Raw genomic sequence first — 13582 nt, 5'->3', positions numbered from 1 at the left:
AGCAGAGTGTGTATTTGGCAGCAGCAGCAGCACTACGGTAGCCTTGCCTGTTTTGCTTAAACATTCGACAAACAGCCTGACTAACAAACAACTTTTCAGCATGGATTCAGAGTCAGCCTCATCTGAGGACATGTTCAAGTTCAGAGGCCCCAAGAATAACTCCCGTTTATTCGCGTTTCCCGTCTACCTAAAAAAAATTCGCCTTCAAATTTGGAGAAACAGGTCGAGTTATGTGGAGTTCTTGCTATGCTAAATTAATGTCTATGACTTTTGCATATCGTATGCGGTTACTGACATGATTTTATACTGTTATCTAGCAAAATACATGTTGACATACAGCAAAAGCATCAAAATAACACGATTGCACCTTGATTATTTATTTAACGTAGTGGTAAGATAAAGCTGGTAGTTTAGCAATGTCAAGCTAACGTGAAGATTTGCCTTTTTTTATTGATTGGTTACTCAATATTTTTTCCCCCTTTTCTGCAATCAATAGAGCATGAAACTCTGCATTGACCAGTTTAACAACTCCATTTGTTTTTCATGATTCATTTTTCCATTTTTTACACGTTTACAATTAAATAAAAGATTAAAAGATATAAAATTGTGTCTTTATTGGTTTGGGTTAATGGCAAATAATCCCTGGTAGATAACTTGTCATCTGCAGAATTGTAAGATAGAGTGTGAACAGTATTACAGACAATAGGCCCAATAAGTACACCAACCTTTCCAATTAACAAATGTTGTTGCTTATAATTATTACTAGTAGTGACATCTGTAGAGGCATTTATTACCAGTCTCTATTTCTTAATCAAAATGGCACAGCCTAGACATTGAGAGACAACCCATTGCGTGAGTACTTTTACTTTTACTTTTACTTTTAAAGTAAATTTAAACGTGAGTACTTTTTACTTAAGTAGGATTGTTGACGTAGTACTTTTACTTCTACTTTTACTTCCATTTTTCAGGGTACTTGTACTTTTTACTTAAGTAGGATTGTTGACGTAGTACTTTTACTTCTACTTTTACTTCCATTTTCCTGGGTACTTGTACTTTTACTTAAGTACTAAACTTCAGTACTTCTTCCACCATTGCTGATCACTGTCAGCGATTTTGATAATAAAAATGCTCGAAATGATCGGAATCATGCAGAAATGACACCCGTAACACAGATAACTAGAGAAATATGAATATTTATTTTATAATACATAAATATATATTATTATTATAATTTTTTATAAAAAAATTGTTTTTTTTTGCTTTTCAAATGACTCTGCCTCCCCTGCCTCCTATGACTGCACGTCCCTGTAGTTTAGTCACTACGCTGGAAGTCTTTGCTGGCAGTGCTGACTATCTCTAATCTCGTGGACGTTCACTCTCCGTGGTTATGTGGGAAAAGCACATTTGTTATCGATAACAGATTGTTTTTAATCTGACATTGTTCCAGTTTTCATATGTGAGACTAAACACAAGATTTTGATGAAAATGTTCGCCCATAAAGCAGTCACAGAAACACACACTTCTGTAGTGTTTGTTTGGCCACACTCTCTTTAAATGTTGTACTGCTCCCTTCAGTCTAATAGTTTATAGTTTTCTCTCCCTCTGTCTGTTTCTGTGTCTTCTTTTCATCTGTTTCTTTTCAAAGAGTGTTTTTTTTTCCTGTTGGGAGAGGAGGAGGGGGTGAGAGTTAAAATGTACGCGTTGTGTCCAGGTTCAGGCTGCTTGTGTCTCCTGTCCAGACTGCCCACATGCTGAAATACTTCTGTTTGCTATCTCATTCTCCCAGCATGCATCTGGTCTGTGCTTGAACCGCTACTTACAAATCAAGCAAAGTCAGTTTCTGACCACAACAAAATGCAATCCTGAACTCCTAATAAACTTCCCTCCCACACACAAACAGACACAAACAGACACAAACAGACACACACACCCACACACCCACACACACCCACACACGCACAGACACGCACACACACGCACACACACGCACACTCGCACACTCGCACATACACGCACGCACACACACGCACAGACACAGGCTTCTGTATCTCCTCTCACCAATGTCAGGAAAGTGTAAACACACATTTGTTCAGTGCCGACAAACACCAGAACCAGTTTATCAAGCCAGAAATCCTCCCCCCGCCTGACACTAACACACACGCACACACACACGCGCGCACACACACACACACACACACACACACACACACACACACACACACACACACACACACACACACACACTCACTCACTCTCACTCACTCACTCCCCCTTCGCTGACTCCTCTTGCAGAATAGCAGGCATTTGGTGTGTGAAGGTTTTTCTATGGAGTCTGTTTCCTGTCAAGAGAAAAAGACAGGAGAAACAGAAGGTGAATGTTGTTTTTTTTCCCTCCCCATTCCTTACACAATTACCACAGAGTCTGAAACTTCACTCTGTGTCTGTGTGTGTGTGTCTGTTTGTTAGTGTTTGTGTGTGTGTCTGTGGTTTCAGTTTGTGTGTGTGTGTGTGTGTCCGTGTGTCAGTTTGTGTGTGTGTCTGTGTGTGTCTGTCTGTTTGTGTGTGTGTGTGTGTGTGTGTGTGTGTGTGTGTGTGTGTGTGTGTGTGTGTGTGTGTGTGTGTGTGTGTGTGTGTGTGTGTGTGTGTGACTGTGTGTGTGTGTGACTGTGTGTGTCTGTTTGTGTGTGTGTCAGTGGATTTTTTTTTTCTGCATAATCTTGTTCAAATCGATTAACAATGCTTTTGAAATAACACCTCCGTAGCTAAAGTGGTGCCTAATTTGGAAATAGTTGTAAGCATTTAAGGAGGTGTTTATTCTTGTGTTGTCTGTCACAGAGTCTGTTCTGTACAGACAGAATGGCTGTTGTGTAGCTTGACAGTCTGACAGGTGGGAGATGTTGCTGTGAAATAGAAGCAGTTCTCCCGTGTCTCACTGCTTTCCCTCCTGCTGCCTTTCAGCTTCTGGATGCCGACAGCAAATACAAACTCCTGGAGAAAGAATTCCAGCTGTTCCGTGAGCAGCAGAACACTCGGCCCGAGGTCCGCCTCACGTCGGAGGTTAACCTGCTGAGGTTGGAGAAGGTGAGAATTAACTAAAAATGCAGAATAACTGGGGGTCACTGTGGCGCGAGCCAATACCCCATTTACGGGTTACAATGCCCGCGGGGACACAGGTACGATTCCGGCCTGCTGTCGTTTCCCGATCTTCTCCCCACTTCACTGTCCTAGCCAAATAAATGCTAAAAAGACCATAAATAAATCTTATTTTGTATTTTATTTTTTTAATGCCGATTAACTAAAAATGCCAGATATGGGATATTATTTTTTTCTAAAATAACATTTTGGAAGCTCAAAAAGCAGCATTTAAACAGTGTGCCATATCTAACCTATGTGCTCATGTGGGTTCTGTCCCTGTAGAGTGAACTGGAGCGGAAGCTAGAAACCACTACCAAGTCCAAACTGCACTACAAGCAGCAGTGGGGCCGCGCCCTGAAGGAGCTGGCCAGGTTTAAGCAGGTATGATAAGCTTAACACCTGACCCCAGACCTGCCCATTGCGTGGCTACTGACGCTCATTCCTTTACCTTACTTCCTCACCTGGAAGTGCTGTAAGATAAGACACTGGACAAGCGAGTGGAAGATGTGAGAGACCGATTCAAATAGGCCGAATATCTGCCAGATAAAAGTGGAGCAACTTCAGCTTTGGACCGCATCCTTCCTTTAAGGATTGTGTACCCAAAAAGGGCTAGCGTCTAGCCATGGCCTCTCCTCGTTCCCTTGAAGAGATTCAGTGCCTCCCTCCGCCCGTGGTCCTCTCGTACAGAGACAGGGATGGACGACTGACATGAAAACAGAGCCAAACACACCGCTCTATATCAGTTACAGATCAAAACCAGCCAACGCTCATACAAGCAGATATTCGTGTGTGTGTGTGTGTGTGTGTGTGTGTGTGTGTGTGTGTGTGTGTGTGTGTGTGTGTGTGTGTGTGTGTGTGTGTGTGTGTGTGTGTGTGTGTGCGAGTGCGAGTGCGAGTGCCTGCGTGTGTACGTGCGTGTGTGGGTCTGTCAGCCACAGTATTGTAAACCAACACACAAAAAACAGACTCTGATCTGTAGCAGACAGCTGTTGCATCTTGTGCCAGCCGTGCATCTGTAAGCGTCGGTGCTAGCGTCAGCCCCAGGTTGGCTGGTATGGTACGGTTGGGGTCACTCAGCTCCAGGTTGGCTGGTATGGTACGGTGAGGGTCACTCAGCCCCAGGTTGGCTGGTATGGTACGGTACGGTGAGGGTCACCCAGCCCCAGGTTGGCTGGTATGGTACGGTGAGTGGCTGCACTGTGCTGCTATCCCAGTGAACCCAGCGAGGAGCTCCCAGCAGTGTAAACACGGCTCACACTAACAGCTTATCAGGCCTCACTAATAAGTGTTACAGACAAGAACCAGCTGGAAAATCTGAGCCTCTCTCTTTTTTCCCCCTTTTCACTCCTCCTCCCTCTTCTCCTTCCCTTTCTTTCCTAAGTGCCAGATATGTGTTAAGAAAACACAAGTTGATTTATGTTGCACTAAGGGGCTTCACGGCGTAATATGAAATGGGATCATAAATCATGTTTGTATTATAGTAAGCATTAGCCAGGCTTTAACCATCTCCATCTCGCCTTCCTTCACTGGGGTGGGGGGGGGGGGGGGGGGGGGTATTAGTGATTTGGCAAGCAGACTGAAGGCCCAGAATGAATATACTTCACTTTTGCTTCATGTCTGTTTGCAATCTCTGCTGCAATACAAGTAATATTGTTCACATACTCGCCTCCACAATTCCTGCCTGCCTGGAGGTTTAAACCAGAGAGTGGGTTAGGCTAAAGTTACTGTGACAACTCTCTGCTGGGGTTCTCGTGATCACCCTCCATTGGTGATGTGGCTCTCCAGTGTGTGTTACTTGACCTCAGGGCTGGGCGATCAGGTCAAAGGACCATATCCACCATCCACAACCAGGCAATGGCTCCGCTAACAAAGGTTTTTTTAACGATTAACGGAAAGGAGATCATGGTTGTCAGATCAGCTAGCTTCCAAATGTAGCAAAAGCATCAAGGACACTGTTCCAACACTTTTATCACATTTTTAAAATGTTGTTCGTATGACCATTGCTAAGCCCTGTTTACAAGTCAAATTATTGAATTGTTTATTTTTTTTCATTTCTTAGATTTACTGTTTCACTCTTTTGATGAAGTGCACAGATACACACACACACACACACACACACACACACACACACACTTGAACTAATCACACATTCCTTACTGAACCTTATCTCTGGGTATTTTTGGCCAACTGTGACCTTTTTTTTTTCTTTTAAAAAGTTAAAGGATTTGATAAATGATGATTTTATTGAATTAATTATATCTGGCCCACAAATCTCTCTCTCACACACACACATACACACACACACCTCTTTGGTGTCGTCCTTGTGTGCCAGCCTTTGGGTCCTGAGAATGTTAGAGTGCTGACGTCCCCCAGGCGCCTGTCTTTGCTGTCAGCTCCTCTCCTTTCCTCTCCAGAAAACTGCACTTGAGCTGCGCCTAGCAGCCCCTTCTCTCCTCCCCTCTCCCCCCTCTCCTCCTGACCCCTCCCTGGGCGTGGGCCATGAGAACAGGGGTCAGCCACTGGTCACTGCATCTCAGCTGAATCCCCCCTTCAAAAATACACACACACACACTCACACACACAAAACATATGCTGACTGACTGGCTGCCATTACTGAAATAGCAGAGGAGTTTGCGGTGGAGTTACCACACACCTTGCCTGGGGTTGAGCCTCTGGGTTGTGTCTCTGGAAACGCTTAGCGCTGAAGCCGTCGACCACAGGTAGCGTGGGGAACCCCCCTCTCACCCGGGAGGCCCTGCTGATTAGGACGCCGCGTTTTTGCTCTGTCGTATATTTGGCTTTGTGCACTAGAGAAATGTTTTGAGGGAAAGCCTGTTTTTCTTGCAATTAGGTTGTAGTGAAAAGCCCTTATTGGTCTCTCATGTTCAGGAAAAACACAATTACACTCCATTACACACCCACCTCTCAACCCTCCCTGGCTGTGACTCCATTACACACCAACCTCTCAACCCTCCCTGGCTGTGTTCAGTCAACTCTGAGCTGCTGGGCTGCACGAAGGCCATGGAGTTCTCACACATGCTCACTGCCCAAGTTCTCCCCAGTCAAGGACTCTCCCTTCTTCATCCAGATCTCTCTCTCTCCCCCTTTAGTATAGATCCTCAAGCCCCAACCTGTCAAAGGAGATTTTGTTTTTGATCTGTAGCTGTTCCTCACCAGCCTAAAAGTCTCCTGCAAACTGTCCTCGTGATCAACAGGTCTGAAAGCTTACACTAGTGCCCCCGTATCTACGGACCACACGCCGATCACCTACCATGGAGAGCCCACACTGAGGATAGTACCAACACCATGGAACCTGTTTTTCACGTACACTACCGTTCAAAAGTTTGGGGTCACCAAGACAATTTCATGTTTTCCATGAAAACTCACACTTGTATTTATCAAATGAGTTGGAAATAATGATTTTTATTTCAAATATTAATTTTGTCCTTCGAACTATGCTCTCATCAAAAAAGGCTCCATTTGCAGGAATTACAGCCTTGGGGACCTTTGGCATTCCAGCTGTTAATTTGTTGAGGTAATCTATAGAAATTTCACCCCATGCTTCCTGAAGCACCTCCCACAAATTGGATTGGCTTGATGGGCACTTCTTGCGTACCATACAGCCAAGCTGCTTCCACAACAGCTCAATGTGGTTGTGATCTGGTGACTGCGCTGGCCACTCCATCACAGACAGCCTACGAGCTGCCTGCTTCTTCCCTATATAGTTCTTGCATAATTTGGAGGTGCGCTTTGGGTCATTGTCCTGTTGTAGGAGGAAATTGGCTCCAATCAAGCGCTGTCCACAGGGTATTGCATGGCGTTGCAAAATGGAGTGATAGCCTTCCCTATTTAAAATCCCTTTTACCTTGTACAAATCTCCCACTTTACCAGCACCAAAGCAGTCCCAGACCATCATATTACCTCCACCATGCTTGACAGATAGCGTCAGGCACTCTTACAGCATCTTTTCACCTGTTCTGCGTCTCACAAATGTTCTTCTGTATGATCCAAACACCTCAAACTTTCAATTCGTCCAGAACACTTTTTTCCAATCTTCCTCTGTCCAATGCCTGTGTTCTTTTGCCCATATCCATCTTTTCTTTTTATTGGCGATTCTCAGATAGAGCTTTTTCTTTGCCACCTTGCCTATAAGGCCAGCATCCCAGAGTCGCCTCTTCACTGTAGAAGGTGACACTGGCGTTTTGCGGGTACCATTTAAAAAGCTGCCAGTTGAGGGCCTGTGAGGCATCTGTTTCTTAAACTAGACACTCTAATATACTTGTCTTCTTGCTGAGTTGTGCACCGGAGCATCCCACTTCTCTTTCTACTCTGGTTAGAGCCCGTTTCTGCTGTTCTCTGAAGAGAGTAGTACACACCGTTGTAGGAAAAGTACAATTTCTTTGCAATTTCTCACATGGAATAGCCTTCATTTTCTAAGAACAAGGATAGACTGGCGAGTTTCACATGAAAGTTATCTTTTTCAAGCCATTTTCAGAGTATAACCGAACCCACAAATGTGATGCTCAAGATACTCAACTAGCTCAAATGAAGGCCAGTTTTATAGCTTATCTAACCAGCAAAACAGTTTTCAGCTGTACTAACATAATTGCACAAGGGTTGTCAAGGGTTTTCTTAGTCTTCTAAGGCGATTAGCAAACACAATGTACCATTAGAACACCGGATTGATAGTTGTTGGAAATGGGCCTCTATACACCTATGTAGATATTTCATTAAAAACCAGATATTTCCACCTAGAATAGTCATTTACCACATTAGCAATGTATAGAGTGTATTTCTGATTAATTTAATGTCATCTTCTTTGAAAAAAACAGTGCTTTTGTTTGAAAAATAAGGACATTTCTAAGTGACCCCAAACTTTTGAACGGTAGTGTACATATATACCTTTGAAAATAGTTAATTTATACATTACACACAATGGGCATCAATCACAATAACTAACAATAAAATAAAACAATTATAACAATATACTGTTATAAAAGTCGTGTAAATATGTGGTCTCTCCCTGGAATGAATGGGATTCTGACTTTATGACAATAGAGCAATGAAAATGTGTTGCACATAACATATTTAGCATTTCCTTTACTTTACTGTTTATCTTTGGAATCTTCCTCTTCCTGTGCTCGGGATTTGGGACACTGGGGGAAACTGAAACCGAATCAGCAGATACGGGGGTTGGACTGTACTGCCATCCTATTCATCACAATAATTCAGACAACAGTGAACCCACCTTAAAACCCAACATAACCTGTGTGTGTGTGTGTGTGTGTGTGTGTGTGTGTGTGTGTGTGTGTGTGTGTCCTGTGTGTGTGTGTGTGTGTGTGTCCTGTGTGTGTGTGTGTGTGTGTGTCCTGTGTGTGTCCTGTGTGTGTGTGTGTGTGTCCTGTGTCCTGTGTGTGTGTGTCCTGTGTCCTATGTGTGTGTGTGTGTGTGTGTGTGTGTGTGTGTGTGTGTGTCAGCGGGAGCAGGAGAATGCCATGTCCCGGCTGAAGAAGCAGCAGCAGGAGCTGGAGCACATGCGTCTGCGTTACCTGGCAGCAGAGGAGAAGGAAGTGGTCAAGACCGAGAAGAACGAGCTGGAGGACATCAGGAACGAGCTCAACAGGTAATCAGCTCCTGGATACTTACATTCACACTTTCACACAACAGTTCAGTACTTTCACACCAGTAGGCGGCATAAGTACTTACTTTATTGACTCCAAGTACAACCTTTACTACCCTTTGAAATAAGTGAGAGAGGTACTGACTTAAAATACATGTATTGACCTCAAGTACACAGTGAAGACACACTACAAATACCTTATTGACTTCTCCCAAACTATTTCAATGTATTAACCTAATTTGTATTACACCTGAGACCAATATTTTTCATGAAGTCTGTGGTATATGCCAGTTGATAGTAGGGATGCACCGATACCACTTTTTTACAAACCGATACGAGTACGAGTATTTTTATTTGTGTACTTGCCGATACCGAGTACCGATACCGATACTTCCAAGATTTGGTTTCCATGAAAGATTTAATTTTATCCTCTGCAGGTTATGTCAAGCCTATAGTACAACATTAACAGAAGGCTATCCCAAGGCAAAAATAAACAGAGCTTTCTGGTTTAAACAAAAAAAAAAGAGTCAATATCATCACATTAGACAAAATGTCAATATAGACAGATGGCAATTTAATTTGCTTAAATTAACACAGTCTGCTTAACAAAAAGTGAACAGAACTATCCTGAATAAGAACATGAGCTCAGTTCAGTTACAAAAGGATCAACAACTCTCTTCCTCCCCTTCTCTCTCTCTCTCTGTCTGTGTGCGTGCGCGTTTTTTTCTTTTGAAAGACGTCAGTAAAGATTGGTTGCTTTGGTCTCTTGCGCCACTGGCATGAGTGAACTTTGTGTGCTTAGCACTATGGTGCGTCTTCAGATGTTTAATCAAATTGCTTGTGTCAAACGAAGTACTTTCCTTTCCGCCCCTCGACACTGTAACAGTGCAGATCTTACACTGTGCCTTACTCCTGTCATAATTTATCTTAAAATGAGTCCAAATCGCCGTTAAGGCAGCACAACGGTATAGCGATTTCTTACTAGAGTTTAATGTTGACAATGAACTGGGCTACATTCTTGCAGACAAATTGACACATGCCTGATGCTTGACTGTGTTAGGGAAGTTGTTTGCAACCTAGCCAACATAGCTATCACAATAACAATGCAAATAAGTTAACGCAAGAGCACTTAATATAAGCATCAGGTGGAAAAACGGAGAAAAAAAACGTAATACTAGCATCAATGTCCAAGAAGGTTAAAACAACCTTGCTAACATCGCTAACGGGATGTCTTGCTAGCGGCTACTTGCTAGCGGGTGTTTATGACAAACTAGCAAGTCAACAAGATTCCTGAAACACAAGACAAGGCAGACGTCCTCTTTTACCCTCACATGTCCTCCTTTCGAGATCTAAATGCGTCCGGGTAAAAGAGGAGAAAACAAATACATTCCCGTCCCCGTCAATCAACCGTAGCAAATGGCAATAATATGTTTTAGGCGCAGCGTCGCTAAAGACAGTAGGCTAGCCCCTACACTTTGCCTATGTAACAGCAGTTCTAAGTTAACTGCAAAACATAAAATAGCCGAAGATAGCACTAACCTTTACTGGAGGTCGTACGTGTTAAGTTTAAAATCTCTAGCGAAACCGTAAGCTTACGCAAGCCACCTCCACACATCGTATCCAAGCTGTTATTGAATTGATTTAAACTGCAAGTTCAACCTCAACTTATCTGTCTGCAATACCGCTCTCGGCCTCTATGCAACTCGGCGCTCTCACACCTGTAAGGCAAAGACAGTAGAGGAGAAGAAAACACACGCGTTAAGACGCAACACTGGGTATCGGTTTTTGGTATCGGTAATTTAAAACGAGTACGAGTATTTTAACAAAGTATCGACCCGATACCCGATACTGGTATCAGTATCGGTGCATCCCTAGTTGATAGTATCATGTCTTTATGATCATGCATGTGTGAAGCTCAAAGGCATATCCTAAGGTGTTCTATTGAGTATCATGTCTGTGTGATCATGCATCTGTGCGGCTCAAACGCATGTCCTGAGTGTGGTGTTGTATGGAGAGGAATGAGTTCCTCTCCTCCGTGCATGTTTGACGGGCTCTCGGCATCTCGGGAGATTTCCATGATTCATTCGGTTGCCTGAAGGCTTACAACTCAAACAGCTGTGCACATTCTAGCTGACCCTCTGAGCACAGACAGGTCTGTGGAGTCATTTGTCATTAGGCAGTAAAACTGCCCTTTTTTGTGGTGTGTGTGTTCTTTCCATTTGGAAGTGTTTGGGAGTATATCACTGGTGGTTTCCTGCGTTTATAGCATGATGTGTGTTGGTGTGAGTGGGTGTTTGTTGGTGCTCACTGACTCTCACGCTGTATGAGGTGTGTGTTGATGTGTGTTGGTGTGTGAGGTGTGTGTTGGTGCTCACTGACTCTGACACAGCTGGATGAGGTGTGTGTTGGTGTGTGTTGGTGCTCACTGACTCTCACGCTGTATGAGGTGTGTGTTGGTGCTCACTGACTCTCACGCTGTATGAGGTGTGTGTTGATGTGTGTCGGTGTGTGTTGGTGTGTGAGGTGTGTGTTGGTGCACAAATAGTGTTGATTTTATAGGTGTGCTCTGATCCAAGGGAAACACTGACAGCATATTGTGTGGCAGTCCATTTAATGCAACTGTATTTCCTTGTGCTTCTTCAACTCAAGATGTCTAGGTAATGGAACAATGAAATTCTAAAATGAAGTCAATTAAAATCAGACCTTACAATAATCCAGTTTTCTTCCACCATGCTATACATGCTGCCCAATTTGGGGCCCGCGCTGGATTTATTTTTGGCCCGCGCTCCGGTCAGAATTATAGTTAGAACGTCATTCGTTAGACAGCATTTTAACTCATTTTTAACAAGGTCTCTATTTCAACGTCATATTTAACTCAGACTGGTTGCAGTTCACTGCTTGGCCACAGTTTTAACATTGTTTCAGATGGGTCAAGGGGGGCGCTATTGACCTTTTGTCAATACAGAGCCATATCTATGGTTATCTTGTTGCTTGTTAACTAGCTAGCTAAGGAAACTTTTACTTAACCTTAAACGATTTAAATGGAAGAGCTCCGTTTGCATGAAATGATAGCTAGATATCTAGCTGATGTTATAGTCTTCTCAACTTAACTAAAACATGTATAATGGAAAAAGGTTAAACCCTCAGGGTGCCTGTGCAACTTCCAACTGTAAGTACCTTACTTATGTGTGTGTAAAGAATGTTGATATGAAATATGAAAACAACCAGTAGTCAATGTGCAAGCTCTCTCTATTTCTGAGTTGGGGCAGTCTGTCCTTCAGTTGAGGTCGAGGCATGACGTTCTCTCGCTACAAGTTTCACCTGTTCGTGTTGGGTTAACAAATGTTTGTGGAGGTAACTTGTGGAGTCAAGTGCAGTCAAGAGGCGCTTGTTTCCACGGCACAGTTTACACGTAACTGTTATATTTTTCTCTTTTGACGGATACAAATAGAAAATAATGGGAGTATTTCCATCGAAACATCAGTAGTCACTCTTGTTGCCTGAAAACATGTTTATTAGCCTTTTACTTGCTGTTAGTTGATTGGCCATTATATAAGTCCCCTACCTACGGCACTGGGATTTTAACATCTTCCCTGTGTATGTCCTTAATAGATTATATTAAATTAGTATGATATGTTAATAAATGTTTATTTATTACCTGAAGCAAATGTTATCTTCCCCATTATTTTCTTCTTGGAGTATACCAGAATGCTTAATTTACATGTTAAAATAACAAAAAAAATCGGGGGGGGGGGGGGGGGATACCCCCAGACCTCCCTACAGGGGATTGGTTTGTCACCTTTTCTTAGCCCTTCTGAGTTTGCAGGTATGTATATTAATGGTAATGTTAATTGGGTACACATATGCAACACATTTCAATATAATGGGGCATGACCTAACATGAAACTCTGGTTTTGGCCCGCGGTCCTCCACTCCGATTAATATTTTGCCCCTGACAAGTACGAATTTGGGCACCCCTGCTATACAGCTATACAGCTCCCCATGCAATTTAATTTAATTTAATTTAATTTAATTTATGCAGCTCCATAACAATACAATTTCCTTTAGGCGCTATATAGCTAACCATGCTATACAGCTCACCATGCTATACAGCTCCCTGTATACAGCTAACCATGCTATACAGCTATACAGCTCCCCATGCTATACAGCTAACCATGCTATACAGCTCACCATGCTATACAGCTAACCATGCTATACAGCTATACAGCTCCCCATGCTATACAGCTCCCCATGCTATACAGCTAACCATGCTATACAGCTATACAGCTCCCTGTGCTATACAGCTTGGTTATATAGCAGTTTTTATCTACATACTGTATGTACTGCTGAGTGAAATGGATCATACAGCCACAATATCTTCATTTTAACAAGGTTAAGCTATGTTGATAGCAGCTGTATTGCCAAGGACACTGGTAGTGTAATAATAAGACATCAATCATACACCAAACACCAAGGGTCATGAAATATATCCCAAGGGATTACATGTACCTATCAAATACATGTACAAATTCTTTGTGTCATCTGATTGGTGCCATGGGAGTGTGTGGGTGTGCTAATGTGTGTGTATCCCCGAGCAGGCTGAAACAACAGGAGCTGAAGCCTGTGTGGCGTGAGCCTGCGTGTGTGGCGGGGGGCGAGAGCGTGGACGATCACCTGAGTCGGCTGCTGGAGGAGAGGGACACACTGCTGCGGACCGGCGTCTACACACACGAGGACCGCATCATCAGCGAGCTCAACCGGCAGATCCAGGAGGCCATGACCCAGAGGCCTCCATCCACAGACCGAACTCACAGAGGCCCACACTGA

At 43.3% G+C, this 13582-nt stretch overlaps 1 protein-coding gene across 1 annotated transcript in view; it reads left to right on the top strand.

Annotated features, from left to right (window-relative positions):
• cep120 (centrosomal protein 120) overlaps positions 1 to 13582 on the top strand; it is a gene marked incomplete at both ends in the record, with an annotated part of 33893 nt that extends 20311 nt beyond the window's left edge. Inside the window, 4 exons of the mRNA XM_080853262.1 lie at positions 2959 to 3081; positions 3418 to 3516; positions 8613 to 8758; positions 13354 to 13582. Coding sequence (XP_080709388.1) covers positions 2959 to 3081; positions 3418 to 3516; positions 8613 to 8758; positions 13354 to 13582 — 597 coding nt within the window. The remainder of the gene's footprint in view (positions 1 to 2958; positions 3082 to 3417; positions 3517 to 8612; positions 8759 to 13353) is intronic.

Source organism: Sprattus sprattus, assembly GCF_963457725.1.
Source record: "Sprattus sprattus genome assembly, chromosome: 16".
NCBI classification, from domain to species: Eukaryota; Metazoa; Chordata; class Actinopteri; order Clupeiformes; family Clupeidae; genus Sprattus; species Sprattus sprattus.
This window is presented reverse-complemented; position numbering and strand designations above follow the sequence as displayed.